Source organism: Rhamphochromis sp. 'chilingali' (assembly GCF_963969265.1).
Source record: "Rhamphochromis sp. 'chilingali' genome assembly, chromosome: 1".
NCBI lineage: Eukaryota > Metazoa > Chordata > Actinopteri > Cichliformes > Cichlidae > Rhamphochromis > Rhamphochromis sp. 'chilingali'.
In genome coordinates this window covers 2684370-2712169 of record NC_137929.1, presented here as the reverse complement: position 1 = coordinate 2712169, position 27800 = coordinate 2684370, and the positions used below count along the sequence as shown (strand labels likewise).

Below are 27800 nucleotides of genomic sequence, written 5' to 3'. Positions count from 1 at the left end.
TTTGGTTTTCTTTCTCTCCCTCTCTTTCTTTCATTCTTTCTCCCTGTCCTATCCCCCAGTCATGTCTGTCCCATTTGTAGCAACTGAAAATAAAATAAATTCATATTTATAATAGAGATGGACCGATCCGATATTACGTATCGGTATCGGTCCGATACTGACCTAAATTACTGGATCGGATATCGGAGAAAAATAAAAAAATGTAATCCGATCCATTAAATATCACGAAAGCACCTCACAAAACTTGCAACACGCCGTAACTCGCCTCAGAACGTTAGCACGTCGGAGCAGTATGCATCACGTGATAGAGCGGCTGTGGCATGCGGGACCGTCGGTGGTCTGGATAGCATGTGGAGCTTCGCTAGCAACCTGGCATTTCATCTCCGACAAAGTTATCCCCGAGAGAAGTGAAGCAAGTGTGTAAGTCCATCTCTGAATGTTTGTAAAGCTTTCCCAAGTAAAGCTTAACAAGCGACTGCCTCTCGCTCTCCGGCTGCTACTTCAATCGTGAAACTGCTCAATGATCAGCTGATCGGCTTTTCTGTCGCGAGTCCGTCTCTCTTGTTTGTTTTTGGCCCACTTTGCACCAGAAAGAGGAAACCAGCGGCTGAACAACAGCAGCACGTTTAAGCTTGATCAGCTGTTGTTACAATTTATTTAATATTACTTTCTACACCAGGATCTTTTTCTATGTAGCTGACGGCTGGTAACTGTGCAGGGGCGAATATAGCAAAGTTTAACCAGGGGGGCATTAACTGGGAAAAGGGGGCACAAAGACATACTTTTCTTTCTTATTCTCATTTAAAATGTCTAGCTTTTAATAAATAATTATCTGACACCCAAAGTTTTAATTTGATGTAAAATGAATAGAAGTCAATTACTGTATATAGTGACTATTAAGTCTAATATATATACCCTAGTAAGCTATAGTACTTTTTCCTTTGGGAAGGTACCATCTGTGCAGTCTGCAATTTTGTTGAAGAAAGATGTTGAATCTATTTAATATTTCTTGAAAAATAATTGATTTCTGTGCATTTTTTTTTCACACTGCATCAAATTAAGGTTGATTACGTCGATTAAGCATCATGGGGTGGCGCGTGAGGGGTGGTTACCTATTTTTTATTTATTTATTTTTGTTGTTGCTGGGAGTTGGAACCCTATTAGTTAGGTTGCTTAATATTTACGCTAAGTACTCTTTAAAATACCAGAATAGGGAGGATGGTGTAGGTTTAAGTTTATTAAACCTCCAACTTGTTTTATTCCATACGTTATCCATCTGTGCTTGGTGCCAAGGCTGAGATAAACGAGGAGTTATCGCATAAAGAGGAACAAACAGTACTCCAAGAACAGACAAAGCCCAGCAGAAACCTTGAGGAGGAGCTCCATTTGCCCCCACCCGGGAAGAGCCTCAGAAAGGCAAGAAAAGGGGTCCCTATTTGCCTCCAACTCTCTCAACAACACCAACGACCAGGACAAGGGACCACAACCTTCCCCAGTCCCCCAAACCCCTGACAGGCCATCACCCTCCTCCCCCTCCCTTTCTCCATCCCCCCCACACCTGAAATTCACTGAGGAGATGATGGAGCGGGTCAATGCTGGGCTCAGATCTACCCCCCGTCCCAATCCCTTTTTGTCCCCCATAAACCCCCCACCAGAGCGGCCAAAGGTTCGCCATCGAGCCCCACCCTCAACAGAGCAATCGAAGTCACATTGCCCAGCCTCGCCCCCCTTAGTTCCTCTTTACCACCTTCACGCTCTGTCTCCGCAGTCTGATGTGTGATGTGTGAAGGGTCCGGGCTATGAGGATTATGGCAGTGGTGACTTTTCCCAGGAGAAGCTGGGACCCTGTTTACTAGAAGGTTTTAAAATCTCTGTACTTTTAGGTGACAGAAGGAGACATGTGGCCTGGTCAAAACACAGAGAGGTGCACTCTAAAAGATCTTTAAACATAGTAAACATACCTTGTGTGCCACAGACTGCTCCCAAACACGAGGGGACAAGTAATGCCTCTAAAACACTTAAGTTGGCTTTATTAAACATTAGATCTTTAGCTGGGAAAACATTTTTAATTAATGATTTAATCACTGAGCACAGCCTTGATTTTATGTTTTTAACTGAAACTTGGTTGGACCAAAGTAACAGTGGAGCTGTTCTCATCGAGACGACCCCTCCTAACTACAGTTTTATCAGTGAGGCCAGGGTGAGCAGGAGAGGAGGGGGGGTCGCTGTCTTATTTAATGAATCATTTCAATGTAAGCAGCTATCTCCTGGAAGTTTTCAGTCTTTTGAATATGTGGCTTTACAGCTGAAGGCCCCATCCAAAGTTGTGTTTCTTAATGTTTACAGGCCTCCCAAATACTGCACAGACTTTTTTAATGACCTCAGTGAACTGCTGTCTGTGATCTGTGTTGATTTTGACTGTGTAATTATTGTTGGGGATTTTAACATTCATGTGGACAACCCTCAGGACAAAGGGACTAAAGACCTGAGTAACACTCTGGGCAACTTTGGGCTGACTCAGCATGTAACAGAGGCCACACATAATAGAGGACACACTCTTGACCTACTGATCTCCAAAGGCCTGAGCATTTCAAAGGTTACTGTGTCTGATGTGGGCCTGTCTGATCATTACTGTGTTTTCTTTGAAAGTAAAATCTCAGCCCACACAAATATATCAACAACAGTGATCACAAAACGGTGTATAACTGAACACAGTAGTGCAATTTTTAACCAGGTCTTCCCATTAACACCTGACCTGTCCAGAGGGTCAGTCAATGAGCTCGTCAATAGCTTCAATGCTAACATGTTAAATGTAATGGACACTATTGCTCCCATTAAGGTGAAGGTTATCTCTGGAAGGAAAAAGTCTCCATGGAGAAACTCCACACTGGTGAAAAATGAAAAAAGAGAGTGTAGGAAAGCTGAGCGCAGATGGAGAAAAACAAACCTCCAGGTTCATTATGACATTTATAAAGAGAAACTTCACAATTATAATTTACAACTGAGGAATGCAAGGAGGTCCTACTTCTCTGACATCATCACTAAAAACAGCCATAATGCTCGGGTCTTATTTTCTACAGTTGACAGGCTAACAAACCCTCCTGTGTCAGTGGCAGCTGAACTTCATTCGACCATGGCCTGCAATGACTTTGCCAAATTCTTCACAGAAAAAATCCAAAAAATTAGACAAGCAATTGGTACATCAACAGCAGATCCAGGATATGTACTGTGTCCACCAAAAAACAGTTTAAACACCATGAAACAGTTTCACCCGATTAACAGCAAAGACCTGGAGGACATCTTAGGTCAACTGAACTCCTCCTGCTGTTTAGATGTCCTGCCAACAAGTTTTTTCAAAAAGGTCTCAAAGACTTTAGAGTCACACCTGTTACAGATCGTCAACTTTTCTTTATTATCTGGTGTGTTTCCAGAATCACTAAAAACTGCTGTAATCAAACCTATACTGAAAAAGGACAATCTTGACAAGACACAAATGAACAACTACAGGCCGATCTCAAATCTCCCGTTTTTAAGTAAGATCATTGAAAAAGCAGTTTCTCAACAGCTCAGTTACTTCTTAAAACAGAATAACTGCTACGATGCCTTCCAGTCAGGTTTTAGACAGAACCACAGCACTGAAACCGCTCTGACCAAAGTGTTTAATGACATATGTCTGAATACAGACAGTGGAAAAATGTCAGTCCTAGTTTTACTGGATCTCAGTGCAGCATTTGATACAGTTGACCACAACATATTACTCAAACGACTGGAGAACTGGGCAGGTCTTTCAGGAACTGTACTAAACTGGTTCAAAACATACTTAGAAAACAGGAAATACTTTGTATCAATAGGTAACTTCACATCTGCGCAGACAAGTATCACATGTGGAGTTCCCCAAGGTTCCATCTTGGGACCCCTTCTGTTTAACATTTACATGCTCCCACTGGCACAGATTATAAACAACAACAAAATAAACTATCACAGCTATGCAGATGACACACAAATATATATCACAATGTCACCAGGAGACCGAGGCCCTGTACAGGCTCTTGGTAAATGCATTGAGGAAATCAATGACTGGTTGTGCCACAATTTTCTCCAGCTAAACAAAAACAAAACTGAGGTAATAGTCTTTGGCGCCAAAGAAAAACGATTACAGGTCACCAGAGAACTTCAATCTATACATCTAAAAACCACAAACCAGGCGAGAAATTTGGGTGTAGTGATGGATGCAGACCTAAACTTAGAAAAACACATTAAGACAATAACAAAGTCAGCTTACTATCACCTCAAGAATATATCAAGGATAAAAGATCTGATGTCTCAACAGGACCTGGAAAAACTAGTCCATGCATTCATCTTTAGTAGGCTTGATTACTGTAACAGCATCTTTACAGGTCTACCTAAAACATCAGTCAGACAACTACAGCTCATTCAGAACTCTGCTGCTCGAGTCCTCACTAAGACCAAAAAAGTGGACCACATCAGTCCAGCTCTGAGGTCTTTACACTGGCTGCCTGTCCGTCAGAGGATAGACTTTAAAGTTCTGATGCTGGCCTATAAAGCTCTGAATGGTTTAGGACCAAAATACATCAATGACCCCCTGACCCAGTATGAACCTTCCAGATCCCTCAGGTCATCTGGATCCGGTCTTTTATCAGTTCCCAGAGTCAGAACCAGACACGGAGAAGCTGCATTCAGCTTTTATGCTCCTTAAATCTGGAACAAACTCCCAGAAAGCCTCAGATCAGCTGAAACACTCAGTTTATTTAAATCCAGGTTGAAGACTCACCTGTTCTCAGCTGCATTTGAATAAAGCACCAAATCCACACTTTTAAGCTTAAATTTCAAAACTTACATTTAACTACTGATTTTATCTACTGTTCTGATTTTATCTGTTTTGATTTTATATACTGTTTTGTTTGTTTGTTTGTTAATTAGTTAGTTAGTTTATTTGCTTGTTTTAATCAATTTTAAATCATGCTTTTTATTTGTTTCTGTTTCTAATGTCTCTGTAAAGCACTTTGAATCACCTTGTTGTTGAATTGTGCTATACAAATAAACTTGCCTTGCCTATTAGATTGATCAGTATTGCTGAACTATGAAATATTTTTTTTGTATACAGGTATAACAGAATAGTTTTAGTGTAGTTGTTGTTTTAAACTTGATTATGAACTTGCAGACTTTCAAAATGCAGCAAGATATTTAAAAAACAGTTTTGTTGATTAAAAAACACTATATCGGATTCATATCAGTATCGGCAGATATCCAAATTTATGATATCGGTATCGGACATAAAAAAGTGGTATCGTGCCATCTCTAATTTATAATAAAGGTCAATCAAATGGACCAATATGGCAAGGCCATGATGATCCACTTGGTAAAATAAATCCGCTTGGCATTTTTCTTGGCCTTAAGACAACAATTCTGATGGCTAAAGACCCAACGGGACAAAAAAAATAAATAAATAAAAGATCTGGCGTTTGGAACTATTTTGGTTTTCATGTGACGTATGACCCTGAAGGTAAGCGTGTCATGGACTAAAGTAAAACAGTATGTTGGATGTGCCACGCAATGCTCAATTACATGGGTGGGAACTAGTGTGTTAGCGCAGTTGGCTCGTTAACGTGTTGGCCGTCTAGCCCCACGCACGGGGCGATCAGGGGTAGCTCGTTAACGGAGATTTGCCGTGTTGTGGTGTTAACATCATTTCAACGAGATTAACGCTGACAGCACTAGTGGGAACACAACGAATATGACTGCACATTTACGCCGACATCATCCTAGTGCAAAGACAAGTGGAAGCAGACAAAAACAACAAGCATGCATGCTACAAACTTTACCCGAGTCATTTAGACAGCCGTTAGCACATGATTTTCCTTATGGGGACCTGATATGTTTAATATTGTGGCGAGCTCAGACAAGGAGGAGACTGAGGTGTCGTTTGGTCTTGCTTCCCGTGAGCTAGCCAGGGAGCACAGCCGTTTATTAACATCTGCAGAAGAACACTGCCGCTAGCTAACTGCTCAGCGCGGCAACCGCACAGCAACAACAACACACAGGGCGCCCTCTGACCCCGGAAGGACACACCATCGCAGCGAGAGGGCGTCACCCGTCACTATGGCAACATAAACAAAACATAACTGTACAAACAGAACCCCGACCAGCCCTGACCCGCTACATAGCCCCAACCTAAGGGGTCAGTCGTCCCCGACGACCCCATTACCCCACACAAAGTCCTGCAAATGTCCAGGTGCCTTCTTTTGGCGCACCAGCCGGTCACGACCGGCGGGGGGAAAGTCACTCGGGTCAGAACATGGGGTGCCACCATCATCCCACTTCTGACACCAATGTGGCGAGCTCAGACAAGGAGGAGACGGAGGTGTCGTTTGGTCTTGCTTCCCGTGAGCTAGCCAGGGAGCACAGCCGTTTATTGACATCTGCCGAAGAACACTGCCGCTAGCTAACTGCTCAGCGCGGCAACCGCACAGCAACAACAACACACAGGGCGCCCTCTGACCCCGGAAGGACACACCGTCGCAGTGAGAGGGCGTCACCCGTCACTATGGCAACATAAACAAAACATAACTGTACAAACAGAATCCCGAACAGCCCTGACCCGCTACAATATGCTGCTGAGAATATAGCCCAGAAGAAGCGTATAGTATAGCTTTTATTTTGGAAAGAGCCATTTCTCTGTAATAAACTCTCTTTTCCAAAGATGAGTGACTCCTCAATCAGATACAGGGCTTGCAAAATTGCTAGTCCGATGTCCTGGGGCTAGCGATTTTTCCAGTCGGGCTACCAAAATCTATCTCTTCCCTGCCCGTCGGGCTATTGTAGGAAGGAAAAATATATGTCAATGCTTTTGCATTCTTTCGGAAATGTAGCTGGGTAATTATGTCATTGGCATCGGTGAGCCACTGTCAATATGTGACATATCGAAATCGCGTTTGAATTTGCGCTTGTTTTTTGCTTTCACTTTGCAATCGCACGAACTGTGTATAGAGAGCGACAGTACTGATCTGTGAGTGATGATAATTTGTGCACCAATTCCTCTGACATCATCTTATCAATCGTTAGCTTACTATGCAAACATGACAAGTGAAATCTCCCGCAGCTTAAACATGTGAGAGGTTGATCGCGCAGATAATCACTGAGCGTTATGTGTGTGTGTGTGTGTGTGTAAAAGCAGCAGGATATATATTTTAGTTCTGCTGAGCCAAATAAGACAGGTCAGGGTGAAGAAGTGACAGCCAAAGAAAAGCTTACCACAAAACGGAAAAGTTATGACAAACCAGACTATAAGGCAAAAAGAAAGTGCAGCTTTATGGTTTCATGGACAAAAGAATTTCTGTGGCTGCAATATGATGAGCTACATAACCGGGGCTGCACATAAGTGGTCCGCAGGTGTGCATTCGCTGTCAAAAAAAAAAAAAAAAAAAAAAAAGCGCACAAGATATGAAGTTGCAACGTGTGTTTGCATACATAAGATTTTCTGGAGGAGGACAGACATTTGTTTAGAACTCTTAAAGATGTCGAAGAAGCTCCTTTAAGCAATTACTGTGATGTTCCTCCACCTCCAAAGAAATGTCAGAAGGAGTCCGAACCACAAAAGAAGCACGTATTCTCGGAAAAGTGGTTGCAGGAGGTGAGCTAGCTTCAAACAAATGATGAACGCACAGAGATGTGGTGTGGAATGTGCCGTGAAAATCCCACTCTAGCGGACAAAAACACTGCCTTTTATATGGACGCAAACGCGCGTTGCAACTTCTTATCTGGTGCGCGTCTTTTATTTTGACAGCGAATGCGCACATCCGGACCACTTATGTGGACCCGTGTAAATAACATAATGTTCTGCCGGGTGTGTCGTTGGTTTTCTTTCAATTGCTGAGTCAACAAGCGCCTTTGTTACTGGGACCAGTCATTCTAAGAAAGGCCCCCATTAGAACCCATGAGAAATGCAAGAAATGCATTATTGCTCAGTCTGCAATATCTTTCCCAGAACAAACACCAATTGCAAATAACATACTAAAAATAAACCTGAAAAAATCTGTTTAGAACAGCGTACTATGTTGCAAAGAGTGAACTACCACTGGCACAATTTAGCAGTCTTTGCAAAGTTCAAAAAGCAAATGGCCTTGATCTTGGTTCCACTTGTTCTTACCCGTGACTTCAGTGGAAATTTCAAATTCAGGATCTGACACAGACTGATTCATGTCCTACACAGTTCTTACAAGTTCATAGAAATTTCTGTTCAATTAGAACCAAGTATTTGAGTTGATGATTGTAATTTTTATACAATGTTGTAATTTGTTTTTCAACAATTTTTTCAACAATATTGTAAAGGAAACAAAACATCAATCAAAAAATTGCTTTCTTTTTTATTCGGGCTACTTACATTTATTTTGGGCTACCAAAAACTGAAGAGTCCCTGCCCGAAGGGCTACCAGGGATTTTGAAATTTTGAGAGCCCTGAGATATATTTATTTTTTAAATTACTTTTGTTTCAGCAACATTAAATTTAAAAACTGTACTTTTGAGTTAAAATATATATTTACAAGTTTAATAAATGACAAATTAAAAAGGCATGAACATTTTTTGTATCGAAAAAATATCGAACCGTGACACCAAAGTATCGAACCGAACCGAACCGTGAATTTTGTTTGTCGTTGCACCCCTAATAAATACATACCTTACAGTAGCTGCACTTGTAGAGTCTCTTTCTGGTGTGGATCTGTTGGTGTCGTCTCAGGTGATGTGGAGATTTAAAAGTCTTCTCACACAGGTCACATTGATAAGGTCTCTCCTCAGTGTGGGTAAACATGTGTCGTTGTAAGACTGCGTCTGTTGTAAACTGTTTGCCACACTGTTCACAGCAGTACACATCATGTCCGGTGTGAATGCGTAGGTGTTCATTTCGGCTCCCTCTCTGGCTGAAAGTTTTTCCACAGATGTCACAGCTGTATGCCTTAATTCCAGAGTGGGTAACTAGATGCCTCTGTAAACTGCTACTTTGAGTAAAAGCTCTGCCACATTGATGACAGCTGTGCACTTTAACTCCACTGTGGATGAGTTGGTGTGTTTTTAGGTAACCCTTCAAGGAAAAAGACTTTCCACACTGTTCACAGCTGAACGGTCTCTCTCCAGTGTGGATGACCTGATGCTGTTTTAGTGAAGCCTTCAGAGTAAACTCCATCCCACACTCGTCACAGCTGTATGCCTTAATTCCAGAGTGGGTAACTAGATGCCTCTGTAAGCTGCTACTGTGAGTAAAAGCTCTGCCACACTGATCACAGCTGTGCACTTTAACTCCACTGTGGATGAGTTGGTGTGTTTTTAGGTAACCCTTCAAGGAAAAAGACTTTCCACACAAGTCACAGCTGAACGGTCTCTCTCCAGTGTGGATGACCTGATGCTGTTTTAGGTAACCCTTCTCAGTAAAACCCTTCCCACACTCGTCACAGCTGTATGCCTTAATTCCAGAGTGGGTAACTAGATGCCTCTGTAAGTGGCTACTGTCAGTAAAAGCTCTGCCACATTGATCACAGCTGTACGCTTTAACTCCACTGTGGATGAGTTGGTGTCTTGTTAGGGAACCCTTCAAGGAAAAAGACTTTCCACACAAGTCACAGCTGAACGGTCTCTCTCCAGTGTGGATGACCTGATGCTGTTTTAGTGAAGCCCTCACAGTAAAACCCATCCCACACTCGTCACAGGTGTGTTTTTTCTCTCCCTTTCTTCTGTGAGGTTTGTCGGCCTCCTGAGAGTGCTGACTTCTGGCTCCATGTTGGTCCTGCAGTGACAGAGATACAAACAGAGGCAGTGAGTGAAATGCAGTCGTGGAACAAACTCAACCTTCAAACTCCATTAACACTAGTTTTAAACCTGAAGGTGGAGCGTGGCACCAAACACCTTAAAGGTCTCTTATCCCCACCTGCTGGTAGTTCTAACACATTACATCCAACCTGCTGTTAACCCTTTAAGACCTACCATAGAACCAAGTCCGCCAGAGCTTATATTATATTTTTACATGCTGTGGAGCCATTTTTGGGAGCATTTCAAGTTGCTATACATCAATACAACCATTATAGCCCAGATTTTAATAATATGTATTCATTAAGTGCATAGTAATTACATAAATTGCAAAAAAGTGCAATAAACTACAAAAAAATTGAAAATCGTTTTTGATTTTTTAACATATTTGTAGTTAGAGAAATTTAAGAGGCTTATCCCTCAAAACTGTAAATACAAAAAAGTTGCACAAAATAGTTTCCCACCACAGGAAATTTATTTTGAGTGTCTTCATAGTTTTATTTTTGAAATACACCAATTTTTATACACTGCAGGAAAAACGAAAATAAATATTATACTGCAAATTTGCAAAAAAGCAGCATATGCATCAAAATAAACTATTTCCAGCAGTGCAATATGAGTCCTAAGCATCCCAGAAACGACACAGAAAGTCATAAAGTCAAAGATAACTTTTAAAAAGAGCAGTATAGGCCCTGAGGCCCTGATCGCAAAAAAGACTACATTTCTGCGAAAATGACGTCACTTCCGGTTTCGGGCAGGTAATGGCGGAAATGCAAAAGTTCGCGCTGACGTCTATTCCAACGTAGGAAGTGTTTTGAACAGCTGATCTTATCGGTAAAGCGTGTTTCTGGAATATTATGTTTTTGTTCCTGCAAGCGCTTTTTATGCAGTTTTTGCAAAGCTTTATGTGGAAGGAAACCGTGACCTAGGACAAGCTGATGGCATCAGATTTAAGTACAACTCCGGTTTCATATGCAAAAAAAACTTTTGCGCTAGCTTACGTGGTTGCAGTGCTACCGGGATTTAAAAATAGTTACGCATAACAGAGCGTTCCCGCTCCGATCGGCTCTAAAGGGTTAAAGATAATTCATGACTGTTCAAACACTAAAATCATGCACACACACACACACACACACACACACACACACACACACACACACACACACACTATTTTATAATTTAGATTATTTTGTTGTTTCCTATTACATATTTCTATAATTTGTATAGATTTATACAGAATTATTCAGTGATAATAAATCCTATGTTTGTTTATTCTAAAGGAACCCCGTTAGCTTCCACAACAGATGTTGCTCGTCTTCCGTCAAATACTCACATAAAATATTACACAATAAAGTGGATTCAAGATATCCACATAATTTCACTCTTACATCCACAGTGAGGTTTCACAATTGTTCAAATATAAGCAATCAATAATAATAATATTTCTCTGTCAGCCTTCTCGGTTACGAATCGTCTTCTGCTCCTCTGTCATGCGGCGTCCCACAGGGCTCAATTTTAGGGCCACTGCTCTTTTCACTGTATCCATTGCCTCTGGGTTCTATCCTTAGAAGGCATGGGATCTCATTTCATTGTTATGCCGATGACTGCCAACTTTATTTGCCACTAAAACACAAGGATGGCATCTCCATAAAACCTCCCTTGACATGTCTAGATGACATTAAAGCTTGTTTGGCTCTAAACTTTTTAAATTTTAATGAAAAGAAAACAGAGCTGTTGGTGTTTGGACCCAGTGGTCCCTGTGAGTCCTCCTCTATTGTTTTAGGATCCCTGGAAGTCTACTTTAAATCTGTTGTTACTGACCTTGGTTTTAAGTTGGACAGTGATTTTAAATTGGACAACCAAATCAGAGCAGTGGTGAAGTCCAGTTTTTATCATTTAAGGCGACTGGCAAGAGTAAAATCTTTTCTTTCGAGGCAGCACCTTGAAACAGTGATCCATGCTTTTATTTCTTCCCGCCTGGACGACTGTAACTCACTTTATGTGGGGGTCAGTCAGTCGTTGCTCTCACGTCTGCAGCTGGTTCAAAATGCGGCTGCACGACTCCTAACAGGGACTCAAAAAAGAGAGCATATAACCCCCGTGCTGGCCTCTCTGCACTGGCTGCCTGTGTCTTTTAGAGTTCATTTTAAAATTCTTATGTTTGTTTTTAAATGCCTTCACAGTCTTGCCCCGCCTTACCTCTCTGAGCTTCTTCATCTCCACACACCCTGTGGGTCTCTCAGGTCAGCTGACCAGCTGCTCCTGGAGGTACCGAGATCCAGGAGGAAGCTCAGAGGGGGCGGGGCCTTCTCTATTGTGGCTCCAAAGTTATGGAATGATTTGCCCATGCACGTTAGAGAGGCCCCTTCACTGTCCACTTTTAAATCACGTCTTAAAACCCACTTTTATTCCTTGGCTTTTAACCTCAGTGAGACTTAGTTTCTCTTTTAATTGAAGTAGTTATTTAATTAATGATTTCACTCTTCTTTTATTTGTGTTTTATTTGTAGCTCATGTAATTTTATTTTACAGTTCCAATGTACAGCACTTTGTGTCAGCTGTGGTTGTTTTAAAGTGCTTTATAAATAAAGTTGATGATGTTGATGATGAATATCAATAACATTGAGGCACATTACACAAATTTCAAAAACAAATCATGTCTTACAATATTTACAACAACTAAAAGCTCTGTAAATCGGCTTTTAAGTGTTCATTGAAGTTTTGAATAATTCTCTAATTTTTTAAGGCAACTTATTCCACTTAAAAGTTGCTCTAAATGTAACAGTTTTACAAAACGTTACTTTTAACTCGAGCATTTACTAAATTGCAGCTTGTTGAAAACTGTGTAATATGATGATGTATTTCATCTGGATACTGCAGCTGAGCAGAATAAATGTGGTGTGTTTAACAGAATTGCTTTCTTTAGAACTACAAGTAAGCCATAGAATATTTTAGCCTGTACAGGAAGCCAAGAAAGGTTATTATGCATTTGATCAATATTAGTATAGTATGAACATCTTCACACTAATCTGGACGCCTTATTCTGGACTAACTGAAGTCTGTTAAGATCTGTCTTATTAGCTGCTGACCAAATGATTGAACACTACTCCAGATGAGACATTACTAGTGCATTAATGACATCTTTCATAATGAAGAAGTGATACACAAAGAGCATTTCATAGCCATAGCTATGCCTTGTCGGCAGAGTTATGTGACATTAGTGATGTTTGTACTTTCAGCGTTAACTTGGTTTTAAAGCCTTTAAAATATACGCCGTTCAATAGTCGACCTTCATCTGACAGAGAATGTGATGATTTTGTGGATAATTAAAGTCAGTCATATATCCACAAACACAACAAGCTGAAAGTCAGTGATGCTGCTCGGTTTGCAGTCCTGAACATCACGGCACAAGCAGGATTCACTGCACTGTTAATGTTAGCTGTGTTATATTGCTGCCTCTGTTCGGTGGTGTCGAGCCAAACGCACTTTAACGTGTGTTTGAACGAGCTGACGGTTCACTCGTTAAGCTGAAAGAAAGATGCTTTAATCACAGCAGTCACACATGTGTCCACTGCACCATCTGGAACTCTTCTTGTTTACACTCGTAATAACACAAACACTAAATCCTGCTTCTCTGGTGCTGTTGTGTAGCAGTGTGTACACCTGAGACTGTCACCTGTCTGTCTGTCCTGCACTCTCTCTCTGTTTCTTTCTCTCTGATTGTGGAATAAAAGTATGAACATGTGTTTATAAGTTACACTTGTGTTTGAATCCTGCAGCTTATCACACATTTGATTTCCATGTGAGACGACTGCAAGTGTCCAGAGTGAGGACAGACTGAGGGAGCCACTGCTGCACATCATCTGTGAGGCTTTTCAGCCCTGATGATCCACCAGGACAAACTCAGCAGTGTGTGAGGAAGAGGAGGAGGAAGAGCCAGCAGCAGCTGACAGATGGAGAGAATAGACAGACTGTTCCCTGTTTGTGAAGGACTGCTAGGAAAGTTTAACATAACTGTCTGTCCTGAATCAGTGTTGGTCAAGTTACTTGAAAAAAGTAATCAGTAACTAATTACTGATTACTTCCCAAAAAAGTAATCCCGTTACTTTACTGATTACTTATTTTCAAAAGTAATTAATTACTTAGTTACTTAGTTACTTTTTAAAAACACGATTCTACATAATCCATCATATAAAATGTAATCAAATGGAAAAGTCTCTTTTTTTAAAACTTGTTTTATTAGTTTTAATCTTTTAAGTTTATGCATCAAGCAAAAATTTAATTATATGCAACATTCTCTGACTGGAAGAAATTAGTTTAACATTGAAACCTATTTTCTGCACATTCCAGCACATAAAATAAAATATTTGTTGTGTTTACACTCAGTCTTTCAAATAGATGCAAGTAAAACACAGCAGAACATAAATAAAGTCAAAGACTCAGCGGTCCTGTTGCTCTATTTTCACCTGTAAAGCAGGAGTTGGGTAGGCGGAGGTTTACCCTGGTGCAGGTGTGCCGCGGTCAGTGGAAGAATCCGCAAGTTTCTCTGTGAGTTTCCCATTACGTCGTTGCGCACTTGGTGCTTGCTTGGAAGTTTAGGGTTTTTTTTCCGCTGTAAAAAGAAGTTTTCTTCCCACGCACGATGGATGCTAATGTTTTTGTCACTTCTTATGGAATCAAACTCAAAGTAAGGTCAGTACTTCCACGCTTTAAACGCTGCACGCTCATACTCTCTCCCACAATCGATATATGATCCAATGTTGATCTCCACACAGCTGTTGTCACTAACGGCGCACTCGCTTACGTCACTGTCGTGAGACATTCTCGCAAAGAAATCACGGTTTTAGTAACGCAGCATTCCTACGGGAAAGTAACGGTAATCTAATTACCGTTTTTGCAATAGTAATCCCTTACTTGGGTTACAAGTAACGCGTTACTGCCCATCTCTGGTCCTGAATCAGTCTTATTAGGTAATGTTCAAATAATGTGATCATCCCAGTGTTTCCAGTGTGGGAGAAAGTACTCAGGGCCTTCAAGTTACACACTATGAAAGGCAGCAACAAGTTTAATGTTCAGAAACCTAAAGTCTGTATCAGCAGCAGGATGGAGCTAAAAATAAATGTTGGTTTCAGTTCTATGAAGCTTTGAGTATTTTGGATCAGTAGCTGCTGTGTTTGTTGCATCATATTGCTGTAACTGTTTATATGCTTTATATATTCTGAGCTAAGTTGATCTATAGTGTTACATCATATTCTATAAGGATGTTATGTGTTTGTAGACTTTCTGCCCAGTTTGACCCATTTAGCAGAAGTCAGCCTGTTTAAGGCTCTGATATCTATTCTGTGTGACTTAAAGCAGTTATGACATGGTCTGATTTTCTCACCCAATAAAGGAATATTTCATATATCAGTCTACTCTTCATTCTATCAGACACAGTTATCACAGCTCCTACATTTGCTTTTTACACATATATGTAAGCATTCAGCCACATTTAGTACCAACATACTGAAGGAACAATATTTGTCTCTTATATATGATACATCTGTATACACACTGTCACAGATACTTGTCTGTGAGTGAAGTGATTAATATAATAACTATAATATTGGCCATATCATATTTACATTACCACAGTGAGATGACTTTAGTCTCATGAACAACATCAGCTAATTGTTATTTACAGCTAATCTTAAACGACTGTTCAGCACAGAAATGAAGCCCAACAATCATGTTTCACAGTCCTGTGGTCTCAGCCTCAGATACTCATCAAATCACACAGAGCTCATGTAGAAACAAATGAACTAAATATGTTCTCCTTCATTTCTGTCAAACAAAGCTGTATGAAACGTTTCCAGCTGTTAGTATCATGGTTGCTAGGCAACCTGGGCAGCGCGACGGAGGCTAGACGTCCCATTTCACGAGCCTACGAGCCTCGCACTTCGGCCTTAGCGGTCTTTGAGTACGCGGCCCTTGAGGACTTTAAAGCTGCAGAACCTGAATCGGGATACAGCCATGATGATCTCCAGCCTCGTGCTCGCCAACATTCTCACCTGAGTTAAGAAGACGATCACTGAAATGGTCTCAGCAGGTCCTTTGATGACAGCAATGAAATGCAGTGGTAAGGCTTTTTGGGGATTAAGTTCGTTTTCATGGCAAAGAAGGACGATGCAGTTCATCTGATCACTCCTCATAACATTCTGGAGTGCAGGCAAAATGCTATTATAAAAACTTAAGCAGCAACTTCTCCAGGTTCCAATATTTATGCAATTCTCAAACCTTTTGGCCACGACTGTATAACCTCTTCTGAAGTTTAGTGGATATTATACATGGTTATGCTCAGGATGTGTCGGCCAGTTTCCACTGGAAACGCCTTTTGGTTAAACTGTCAGCGAGGAATTTGCATTTGCACTGTTACATTTTTATATAACTTTAATGCACATAAACAACAGCTGCTTGTTTCAGTGAAAATACATTGATGGGTTTTTAATAAAGTTGTGCAGCTGTAAAGTATTTTGTCTGGTGTCAATTCTATCGTCAGCTACATCGTTATGGCAAATGTTCAAATGTATATGGTGATAAATATCTTTGGTCATATGGTCCTGCTCTGTCTGTCACCTTCTGTGTTGAGCTCATTGTTTCCTCTGTAGTGGCTGAGCTGAGTCCAAGTAGCTGAAAATGTTCCTCTGCTGCTCCGTCAGACTCTCCTCCTCCTGCTGATCAGCTGGGACACAAAACAGATCTTTGTTAGGCTCCACACTGCACTGAAGAGTCAAAGTGGCTCATATGTTCATCTGACAAGTAAAAGAACACATTTTTGTTTCCCGAGGTGGGCAACTTGTTGGAAACAAACACAAAAGGTTTGAGCACTGATACCTGCCATTGCTGCCATTGAAAGATGCAACGCCAGCAATGTGGATTGTCAAGACTCAAACCAATCATCAAGCAAAGACAACAGGGATCAAATGTACCGCATTTTGATCTGGGACGTACTCTGCATGAAAACAAGCGCTCACTCTTCCTGCTCAACAAATGACAAGGGCGGAGCCTTATACCACGTGATACAGAAGCTGTGCCGTGTGATGCTAAAATTAGCAGGGAAACAACAACGGAGAGCACGTCAGGGATGACGAGAAAGTGACAGGAGAAAATCCGTCCCGGTCAACCACCCAAACATCAATAACGGGAACCTTATACAGCGCTTCCCTATACACGTCGAACTCCCGCAGGCACAAAGACATTACGGAGGCTATCACTTATCACCTGACCAAAGATATGGCTCCATCAACACTGTGCAAAACGAGGGATTTAGGAAAACGATCAACACCCTAGACAAACGCTACACAGTGCCGTCCCGCAACTATTTTTCTATTGTTGCACTACCTGCTCTGTACACGCAGCGTCGAGCAACGGTGGAGACGGAATTTCAAGCAGGACAACATTTTGCTGCAACAACAAAACGTGAGACATTTGTTGTTTTATGTTTATTTATTGTTATGAGAGAATCATGATCTCAATTCTAAGCCAAAAAATCGTGATTCTCATTTTATGCAAAATCGTGCAGCCCTAACATTAACACAAAACTATTGTTTCACCAGAGAAACACACATGAAGAGAGAGAGAGAGACAATAACAGCTACCAAACAGTCGTCATAATTCGTCACACAATGAGAAAAGGACAAATCAACAAGTAACAATGACTAATTAATATTAAAATCTGTAACATAATGTATTGTTTGGAGTTTAGTCTGATTGGTTCAGGATGACCTGCCATTATCCAATCACACGTCTGCTTACCTGCATCTTTTCTCTTTTTTCTAACCTGAGCACCTGATGGCTTTGAACTTTTATTGTCCATCTTCCATTGGTTTGAATTTTGCGCTCCAGTACAAACACAAATCCCCCAACCCGAGGATCAGCACAATTAACCTAACAGACCTACACCTTAGTTCACAGATTCACTTTGTCTAAGGTTGATTTCTGGGATTTCACACAACCCAGGATTCAGATCGTGAATCCATGATGGGCTTGGATTTACATCATTATAAATGAAATGTGCTCTACTTGGAAGCAGCCGGCCCCGCCCCTTTTGACGGGTTGTGTGAGACTTTAAATCATCAAACTGTAAATTATAAATTTAAATTGTTATTGATCCTTTACCCCGAGTCCTAAAGTGTAGATTTATTTTCTTACGGTGTGTTCACACCGAACGCGATGGACGCGAATAGAGCGTCAGGTTTACATGTAAAGTCAATGGAAAGGCGCGATGACGCGCGATTGCGGGTCCCGCGAAAATTCGGAAGCAGATTTGCGTCGCGAAAACGCGTGAAACGCGCGTCAGTGTAGCGCGTCTGGCGCGTTTGACGCGCGAATAAAACCACGCGCGTGAGTTTTTGTGTTGCATTTTGTGCATACGCGTTTCGCGTCTACCGCTCGAGTTGGAAAAAGCTGAACTCCAGCGTCAAATCGCGCTGCGACAACCAATCAGGAGCCTGGTGACGTGGCTGTGACCTAGGTCAAAGGGGCAGATCCAGCCAAATCCCTTCATACTTCAATGGAGGGAAGGCTAATCAACGCGTAGCAAACAACTCGGAGCTGTACGACACCAGCTGCTTTCTGTACCGAGACAGGAATAAAAAGGACCGAGCTTGGAGGAAGATATGTGAAGAGATCGGGCAACCTGGTAAGTTCATTCATTTCTCTTTTGAAAGTTTTCACTGACCCGGGGAAGCCGCACAAAAGCTAGCAAGCCACTGCTATTTTCCCACTGACGTACAAATACCGTTCTGCTTTTATGAATGTTGTCATATAGGAATATATATTTTTTATTAATAAACAGCACACAGTGGTCCCGCTCATCCGTCACTGCTTCGCTTTTTCGCTGATTTTTTTATTGCACCGTACAGCATTGCATTCTGCAGCCTGATTGACAAATCTGCTCCGTGTCGTGTCTCCTGCGCTTGCCAAATTTATCATGTTTGGTTTTGATAACCATCGCGTCCAATAGAAAAAACAGCACAAAAACACCCATAACTAAGACCCTCATTCGGAAATAGACACCTGCACCGCGAGGGAAAAAGGTGCACGAAAGTGGCGGGCAGATGAAGACAAACCGCGGCATAATAATACTTTTACGTTTTGCAATCTACAAAGGTTTGCACTTTGAGAATCAATTGTGAGAACTGTGACCAATGTTCATGTGTGTGTGTGGAAAAAAGTGTATAAAGTGCGTGGCCAGGGGCTAGTTATTCTGAGAACCCCTGCTGCAATAAATGAGGGACCACTGTCTACTCTACGATTATTATATCCAACCTGTTAACATTTAATACTGTATTGATAGAACCAACTGATTCTGCAGCAGAGCATCCCCAGTCCCTGAGCTCCTGCTGCTGCACCCACAGATATGTACAGCAAGCACTGATACCTTTTTAGTCGGTGGGATTGCCTTGTGATCACCTTTACTAAATATCTAAAACCAATCTGATTATATCCTGTTTTTGTTTTTTTCAATGTTGAAATTAAAATCTAGTAGCAGCCTTCTCATTTCTTTGTGTTTTGTGCTGTTTTACAGGCCCACAGAGGAGGACGGCTCCGAGGCAGATGAGGGACGGGTCCCAGGACGGTCCATCGGCGGTGGAGCTGGCCATCCTGGAGTCCCTGAAGAGTTCACACCAGTCTCCAATGGAGCATTTCCTCCTCAGCCTTGTTCCTGCTCTGGAGAGCAGCTGGTCCTTTTTATTCCTGTCTCTCTGTAAATTCTTATATTTTATATATTTATGTTTAATGTTTTTCTGTTTGAGAATTTTAATATTATTTCAAATAAATTTTTATAATGACTGATGTCTCAGTTCTACTACACAGCAAATGTTGGCACACGACTTGACACATAGTATAATATGAAATAAATTCTACTAATGACAAAATATACTAATACAGTGGGATGCAAAAGTTTGGGCAACCTTGTTAATAGACATTATTTTCCTGTATAAATCGTTGGTTGTTACAATAAAAAATGTCAGTTAAATATCATACAGGAGACACACACAGTGATATTTGAGAAGTGAAAAGAAGTTTACTGGATTTACAGAAAGTGTGCAATAATTGTTCAAACAAAATCAAGCAGGTGCATCAATTTGGGCACCACAAAAAAGAAATGAAATAAATATTTAGTGTATATCAATGTGTGTGTCTCCTATATGATATATGGGGTGCCTTTGTCTGGATGTGCTTCCCATCCAGAGCTGCACAGCACAGAGGAAAGTTCCAGCGCTCCTGGAATCCCTCTGTGATGGACCGCCAGTCTCCAGGTGAAGGCACAGCCATGAAGTCGTCCACTAGACAGTCCCAGATGGACGCCGCTGCCTGGGGGGTGATCTGGCTCACCGTGGACACACCGACTCTGTAACTGAACGCTTGGTGCTGAAGGAGTCCGCGGTGACAAGGAACCTGGACAAAATTGTTCAAAATCAGTATTATGTGTGCTGCAGTTACAAAATACATTATTCAAATTCCAAAATACTTTTGTGATGTCAGATTTAAATCACAAAACTTAAATCTTACATAAAACATTTTGTAATTATAAGGATAATTACAAAATGTATATTAGATAATATCTAAAACAGTTGTTTTGTTTTAACTTTAACATATCATAATTTGATTGGTAGCAACTTTCACAACTACAGTGAGCCAATCACTCATAATTCCTAAACATGTCAATCAGGTAGGAATGAAGTGAGACATTAATAGAAATAAAGAGCTGTATGTTGACATGTAGCCCTTTCCTTGCTTAAATCATTAATATTTTTGAAAAATTAATCTGTGATAAGACATAGCTTATCAAGATAGAACCATGTAACTAAAGATGAACCAAACTGTTCAGTTTTATCTAACTCTGTTTTAATAAAGGCTGGTGACCCCTGCTATAGAGTCTGACAGCTGCAGGGATTATATACAAACATTCAACTATCCCAGAATTAAACCAGGTCTAAATATAAAGGAGTGAGTATCACTACAAGGTTAACTCAGTGGTCCTAATGCTACAGTTTGATATCAGCAAACACCGAGCGCATACATTGATGTGACACCACAGCCATGCTATCATTCAAACACTGATAACAGCATAAATCGAATTAAATCGGGACTTGATGAGACCTTCTGAGTATCACTAGAAATATTATAAACAGTCGTCTCTGTACCACAGTTTGCTTTCAGTAAACACCGACAGCATTCACTGTTAGCATAGCACATCCATGTTAGCAGTGTATAAATGGATGGTTTAGCATATATTAGCACAGGTATCATTAAAGAACTACCGTATTAAATACTTTTACTAACCTCAGGCAGACGGACAGGCGGTTTGCAGGTGGGATTGAGCGCCTGTAGTTGGTGTCTAGGCGGGCGATTCTGGGACCGACGAGGGAAAGCAGGTCCTCAAACTGGCCGACGGTGATAGCGCTGGAATCGGCCGTCATCCAGGCGCAGCTCCTGGAGCAAATGGTGAAACTCACCAAACTGCTCACGCCTCTGGAGGACCTGATGGACCCAGGTACGGCGAGGACGTCTTTTACGCTGCTGCTCTGCTCTCCACAGTACATAGAGAAGGGAGAGTCTCTCTTCAAGCGCTAGCTCGACAGCTGCCATCTTGCAAAGATGTCTGGCACAACTTCCTCCCACATTCCTCCCACATTTCCGGTTGACGATGGATTTTTCTTGGACACGCGTTGAGACGCGAATGTGCACGCGTCAAATTAGGGGCGTTTGGGGCGTTTTATTCGCGTCCATCGCGTTCGGTGTGAACACACCGTTACTCTTCTTATATTTATTGTTTGTGTACTTGCACCGCTGTAACTGCAGCCTCGTCGTCTCGTCTCTCTATATGCTGGACTGTCTGTAGCGGAAATGACAATAAAGTTTACTTTGACTTCAGCAGCTCGCAGGTGCACCGAGGGCTCTCGCGCTCACTTTATAGAATTTAGAAAAAACATCGGTGCAGATTATAAGTCTGTATCATAATATCTGTTTGTTGTGTTGTTTTTATTTTGTTTTGCGAGTTGGTTATTAGATGCCGCTCCAGCCAGCCAGAGACTCCCCGCCGCCCCGCCCTCTCCTCCCTGTGCCGCCAGCAGCAGGCGCACCTCGCAAACGGAGGGCGCCCTTACTCCCAGCAAATGGCTGATAGAAAACCGATCGGTGCCTACGAATTTCCCAATATGCGCTGGCATGACGTCGGGGAAGCATGGGTACGACCGATTATTTTATTTTTTTCTTGCCAATGCCCGTGATGCCCCCCCACCACGATGCATTCTATTGGTTTGCACACTTACACACACCCAGCTGTGGTTTCCTGTTTTGCTGGACTCTGGAGAGCCCCGCCTTTAACGCTCTTCTCTCACAGAGAGCAACAGAAAACTTGGAAAAACTCCAGATTGACTGAACTCAGTTCAAAGTTACCTTGACACCTTTAGATGTGAGACGTAGTGATGGCCAGCTTGAAGCTGACGCTCCGGTGCGTGTGTCAGAAAGATCAACGCGCTGCTTCAGAAGCACCGTGTCGAAGCTTGGTTCGTTTGGCCAGAGTCACGTGATCAGTGACGTCTGAAGCTTCGTTTAGAACGTACCTTTTTTTAAATCGAACTTTATTGAAACACAATGAGTATACAACATACAAACAGATGAAGTTTACAAAAGAACAGAACATGAACATACAGAACCAGGAGTAAAAAAATTATGATATGAGTAGGCGAAAAAAATCAACATATTGTAACGTGCAGTGGAGGTGAAGCCAGCCGCGGAGGTGTGGAGGTGGATAGCGAATGAGCAACAGCTTCTGACTTTCCAAAAAGTACTCATTTATTTACAATATCAAAAATAAAAGTGCTACCTCTACCACACATTACTAAAGAGCACACTAGTCCGCGTACACACGGGAGCATCCATTACAGGAGGAGTGCAAAGAAGAACAAAAAGGGGGTGACACCAGTCGTGAGACAAGAGGCGCCGCCATGTGGTGATACACTGCATTACAATAGCAACTGTTATATAGTCCCCCCCTGGTGAGAAAAAGGCTGTCCTCAGCCGTACACAGCTGAAAAAGCACACACCACACCAAACAGTACCCTATACATAGAGGTTACAGCTAAGATTGGTGCACACACACAGGGCAAAAGACCATTTAAAAATGAAATTGGTGAAAATAAGACGAATATGTACAGTTTTTTTCACTTTTTTCTTTTGTTCTCTTTTTTTTCTAAGTAAATGCCAAGAATGAACCAAACAGAAACATCTACATATCATGACTCAAAGTAGCAATGCAACAAGACAGCATCAAACAGGTTTAACCAAAACATTTCACTTCAGATCAAGCCTGGTTGTGTGAAAATCATTAGTCCATCTTTTGTTGCTCCAGCCAGACGTAACTCTGGGGCAACGTCTGGGCCTGAGATTGTAATGTCCACCAGCAGCTGGGTGCTGGACAGATCTGGGTGAAACACTCTCTGGAACAGCGCCCACACCAGAAGAAGAGTCAATGTCCGGTAAATCAAAGGGGAATGGCTCAGAGTCAATGTCAGTGTCTGCAGGGGGGCCAGGGTGGGCCTGAGAGTCAGAGTTCAGACCCTCTGCGGTCTCTCTCTCAGCAGGCAATGAAACAGAATGTTCTTTGGAAGTGAGAGAGTCCCAGGTATGGAACGGTTGCATGTTCACAACATGATAAACACCTGCATCCACACCGGAGTCCACCCAAGTGAGCCTGTAATTAACATCACTGAGTCTCTGAGATACACACGAGAGTCCCAGGTATGGAACGGTTGCATGTTCACAACATGATAAACACCTGCATCCACACCGGAGTCCACCCAAGTGAGCCTGTAATTAACATCACTGAGTCTCTGAGATACACACAATGGTCCCTGAAACAGTGGTGCAAGTTTAGCAGTAAAGTTAGACTGAGCGTCTTAACTCTCACAAGGTCACCAACACGAAACGTGGCATGTCGATGTCTCAAGTCATAGTAATGTTTTTGTCTGTCATGGCTATAGTCCAAAGCTGCTTTGGCGTGGTCGTGAGCTTCCTGCAGGGAGGCTCTCAGAGTCTCAGGGTAAGGCACACCCGGTTCATCAACACCTGCTGTAGAAGGCTGAGTGATAAGGTCAAGCGGGGTGTCTAACTCACGACCATAAAGCATCATGGCAGGAGTCATACCTGTACTGTCATGGGGGGCGGTGTGCAGAGCAAAGCAAATCTGAGGGAGAAACTTGTCCCATGATGTGTGCTTATCACCTACATAAGCGCGGATTGCAGTTTTCAGAGTCCGGTTGACGCGTTCAGTAGCATTTGTCTGAGGGTGATATGCCGTAGTGAGTCTGTGCACCGAGCCTAAGGCAGAAACAACATGTTCAAAAAGCTCACTCACAAAAGGAGACCCTCTGTCAGAAATGAGGTAAGTGGGTGTACCATGCCTAGCAAAAATGTCAGTGACGAATTTACCAGCTGCTACCTGAGATGTAGCTTCTTTGACAGCACTGGCTTAAACCCATTTAGTCAAATAGTCAACAAACACAATCAAATAAGCATTACCAGTGGGGGTGCGGGGAAGTGGCCCAACAAAATCCACACCCACATACTGCCAGGGTTTCTGGGGGACAATGGGAACCATAAGACCGGCTGCTTTTTTCTGACTTGGCTTGGTGAGTTGGCACACTGAGCATGAAATCACATAGCGTTTCACATCAGCTGCCATTTTGGGCCAGAAAAACCTAAAACGCAGTCTAGCCAATGTCTTAGAAACACCCAAGTGACCTGCTGTGGGGTGGTCATGGTAATAGTCCAGCAAGGTGCCTTTCATGGAAGTAGGGGCAAACAGTTTCAGCTCTTTCAAAGGGTGCAAAGCACATGTGGAATTGGGTTCTCTGTGATACAAAAGAGAGTCATACACAACATACTGTAACAAGGTGGCATTGTCCGAGCTGTTCAGAGAGTCTGCTTCAATGTCTCTGAGGAGTGGACCTGTGACATGATCGTCTAACTGCAGCTGTCTGAATTGTGAACGGTCAGCCAGAATGACGGGGGGCAGAGTACGAATGTCCAGGCTGCCCATGACAGCATGATCTGGTAAAAGATCAGTCGGCCTGTCACAGGTCAGAGGCAAAGGGTTGCGTGACAGTGCGTCGGGAACTTTGTTCTGTGCACCAGGTTTGTGCACTATTGTGAAATCAAAGTCCTGCAAACGAAGTGACCAGCGGGCGAGTCGGCCCGTTGGGTTTTGACGAGACATGAGCCACCTGAGACTGTTGTGGTCAGTGAAGATAGTAACATGAACACCTTCAACATATGGGCGGAAGTGTTCCAGAGCCCATATCACAGCGAGGCACTCCTTCTCTGAAGTGCAGTAGGGGAGTTCAGCTTTGTGAAGGGAGCGACTAGCAAAAGCCACAACGTACTCACGACCCTTGTCATCCTTTTTCATCAACACTGCCCCAAGACCAATGTCACATGCATCGGACTCAGGACTTCTCATGTGATCAGTGTCACATATAAGTGAATTTCTCCCAAGCCCATTATAATCATGGAGAAAAACACTTTGCCACTGTTTCCAGTAAGAATATTTTATAGCGCTTTAAAGTTCAACCTCTCAGGTCTGGATTAAAGAGCTGATTTGTTAAATCGGGAACTCACAAAATACCAAAATATCACCACCGGTGGATCACACCTCTCAGATGTTCTTATCTCAGTGCACTGTAACAAAAGCACAAACAAACGCAACCAATAAAATACTAATAAAGTAACAAATACTGGGGCCCATTGCAAACATGTCCAAGCATAAAACCATCTTTCTCTCTCTTAGAGAAAGAAAACAATCCAAACCTCACTGATAAAATCAACCTAGTGTCAAGCAAAACCCAAAAATCAACCAAAACTTCACCAGAAAGTTTTTCTCCCTCCCGGGACAATATTGTGCAGGAATACAGGCACCGTAACTCCTTTTGCACTGACAAAAACATGTTGGATTGACTTGATTCAATAGTGGACACTGGTTGCACACAAAGGTTTTGCTTTGGCAGAAACTTAAACAACTGAGTTAAATCAACACAACCTTTTCATATTCAGTAAAGCTGCATGTTGTGTTCATAAAACACGATTGAAACATGTTCAGATGGAGTAAGTTGAGCTCCTGGAACATTTTAATCCTTCAATTGAAATTGAATGGGTCTACAACAACTACCATCCTCCTATCTCTATCCTGGTTGCAGCAGGGCTGGGAAATAACCCTGAAGTGATAGGTTACCAGGCAGGGTACACCCTGGACAGCTCACCAGTCTATCAGATAGAAACACACAGCCGTTTACATTCATGGATAATTTAGCCCAGGACCTTCTTACTGTGGAGCAACAGCACTAACCAGCATGCCAACAATGGAGGAAATACAGGAAAGCTATGATTTCCTGTATTTGAGGCAGAATTATTTTGTTCTGGCCCTTGACAGGTTAATCCACAATAAATAGCAACAGCATGCATGTGGTGTGTGTGTGTCGTTGTCTGCCTCTTATAACTCCAGTGATTTTCCTGTAGTTTGAAATCTTATGCGGTGTTGACACAATAATTTGTTGTAAACCAGGAAATTCCCAACTGTGGTAGAAAGCACAGCTTAGCCTCAGCAAATGTTCAAAGAAAAGTCGTCACTTCCTGATTTCTGCTTCACTGATAAATATTGTCACACTGGGGTTTTTGCAAATGATATCAGTGAGCACTGTGTTGCAGCTGGAGTCAGACAACTGAAGCTCCCACAATCAAGACCACAAACAGCTTTCAAAGGAGATTTGAAGCTTTTCTGGCAGCAAGCTTCATGATTTATGGGACTGGAACTGGAACAGAAACTACCTGATCACCAATGGTGAGCTGGCATGGAATTATTTTTATGACATTTTATCAAAGTTATAAATAAGCATGCCCATTAACACATAGTGAGTGAGCATGTTGTCTTCCCACGCAGTGAACAGCGGACGCTAATGTTTTTGTCACTTTTTACAGAGTCAAACTCAAAGTAAGGTCAGTGCTTCCACGCTTTAAACGCTGCACGCTCACACTCTCTCCACACTCGATAGATTATCCATTGTTCATCTGCACACAGCTGCGGTTTTAGTAACGCAGTAACGCAGCGTGCTTACGGGAAAGTAACAGTAATCTAATTACCTTTTTTGCAATAGTAATCCCTCACTTTACTCGTTTCTTGAAAAAAGTAATGGGATTACTGCCCATCTCTGGTTGGAGCTGTGCACTTGTGGGTTCCACCTTGTGTACACGTTTATCTTTGCTGTGTGTACTTGTACCTCTGAGTGGAAGCTGAACTCTTGAGTTCGAGTATCGAAGCATCAGCTGTGACGTTAAAGTCCAAACAGCTCGTTCATTTGACGTGCAAATGAACAAAGGTAACGCCGTTTTCATGTGGATGTGTCACTGAGACACTTTCCACATCCACAGCTCACAAAATGGGAAAACTATAGAAGTATAACAATGAAGAAGTTACTATGTTACGGGTCCCAAGGATGAAGACCTCGATGACAAATATGTTACCTGTAAAAGCAGGTGAAGAGCAGAGTAAGGAAGACACGATGCGTCTCTGCTTTCCTCCAGAACGTGTCTGAGTCTGATTTATTTCACACAAATAAATGCTATAAAACACTAAACATGAGCTTTCAATATACTGTTCAGCTGGTTCCTCATTCACATCAATTACATTTACTTATTTCACAACATCAGTGAAATATACTCTTTTTAACTGGTTCAGTTTCTCAAGTTCACACTTCTTTCCATAACAGCTACATCCTTTTATCATATCAATAAACACATCACATTGTCTTCTGCAGTGTCTTACTGGCTAAACAGTTCTATTCAATAACAGCATTGGTAAATACATTACATTTGTTCCCTCCAGTAATTTACTGGCAAAATCACTATTTAGTGCATCATGAAACACAGCTTGTTGAATCAACC

General features: G+C 42.0%; 1 protein-coding gene across 3 annotated transcripts in view; it reads right to left on the bottom strand.

Moving 5' to 3' along the window:
- LOC308397796 (uncharacterized protein) overlaps positions 1–27452 on the bottom strand; it is a 39984-nt gene extending 12532 nt beyond the window's left edge. For all 3 annotated transcript variants that reach the window (XM_080883916.1, XM_080883917.1, XM_080883918.1), the window contains exons 1-3: positions 27381–27452; positions 16431–16536; positions 8696–9796 (exon numbers count right to left, since the gene is read on the bottom strand). In XM_080883916.1, the coding sequence (XP_080740042.1) occupies positions 8696–9796; positions 16431–16448 (1119 nt within the window). In that variant the 5' untranslated portion in view covers positions 16449–16536; positions 27381–27452. The remainder of the gene's footprint in view (positions 1–8695; positions 9797–16430; positions 16537–27380) is intronic.
- Positions 27453–27800: the final 348 nt, after the last annotated feature.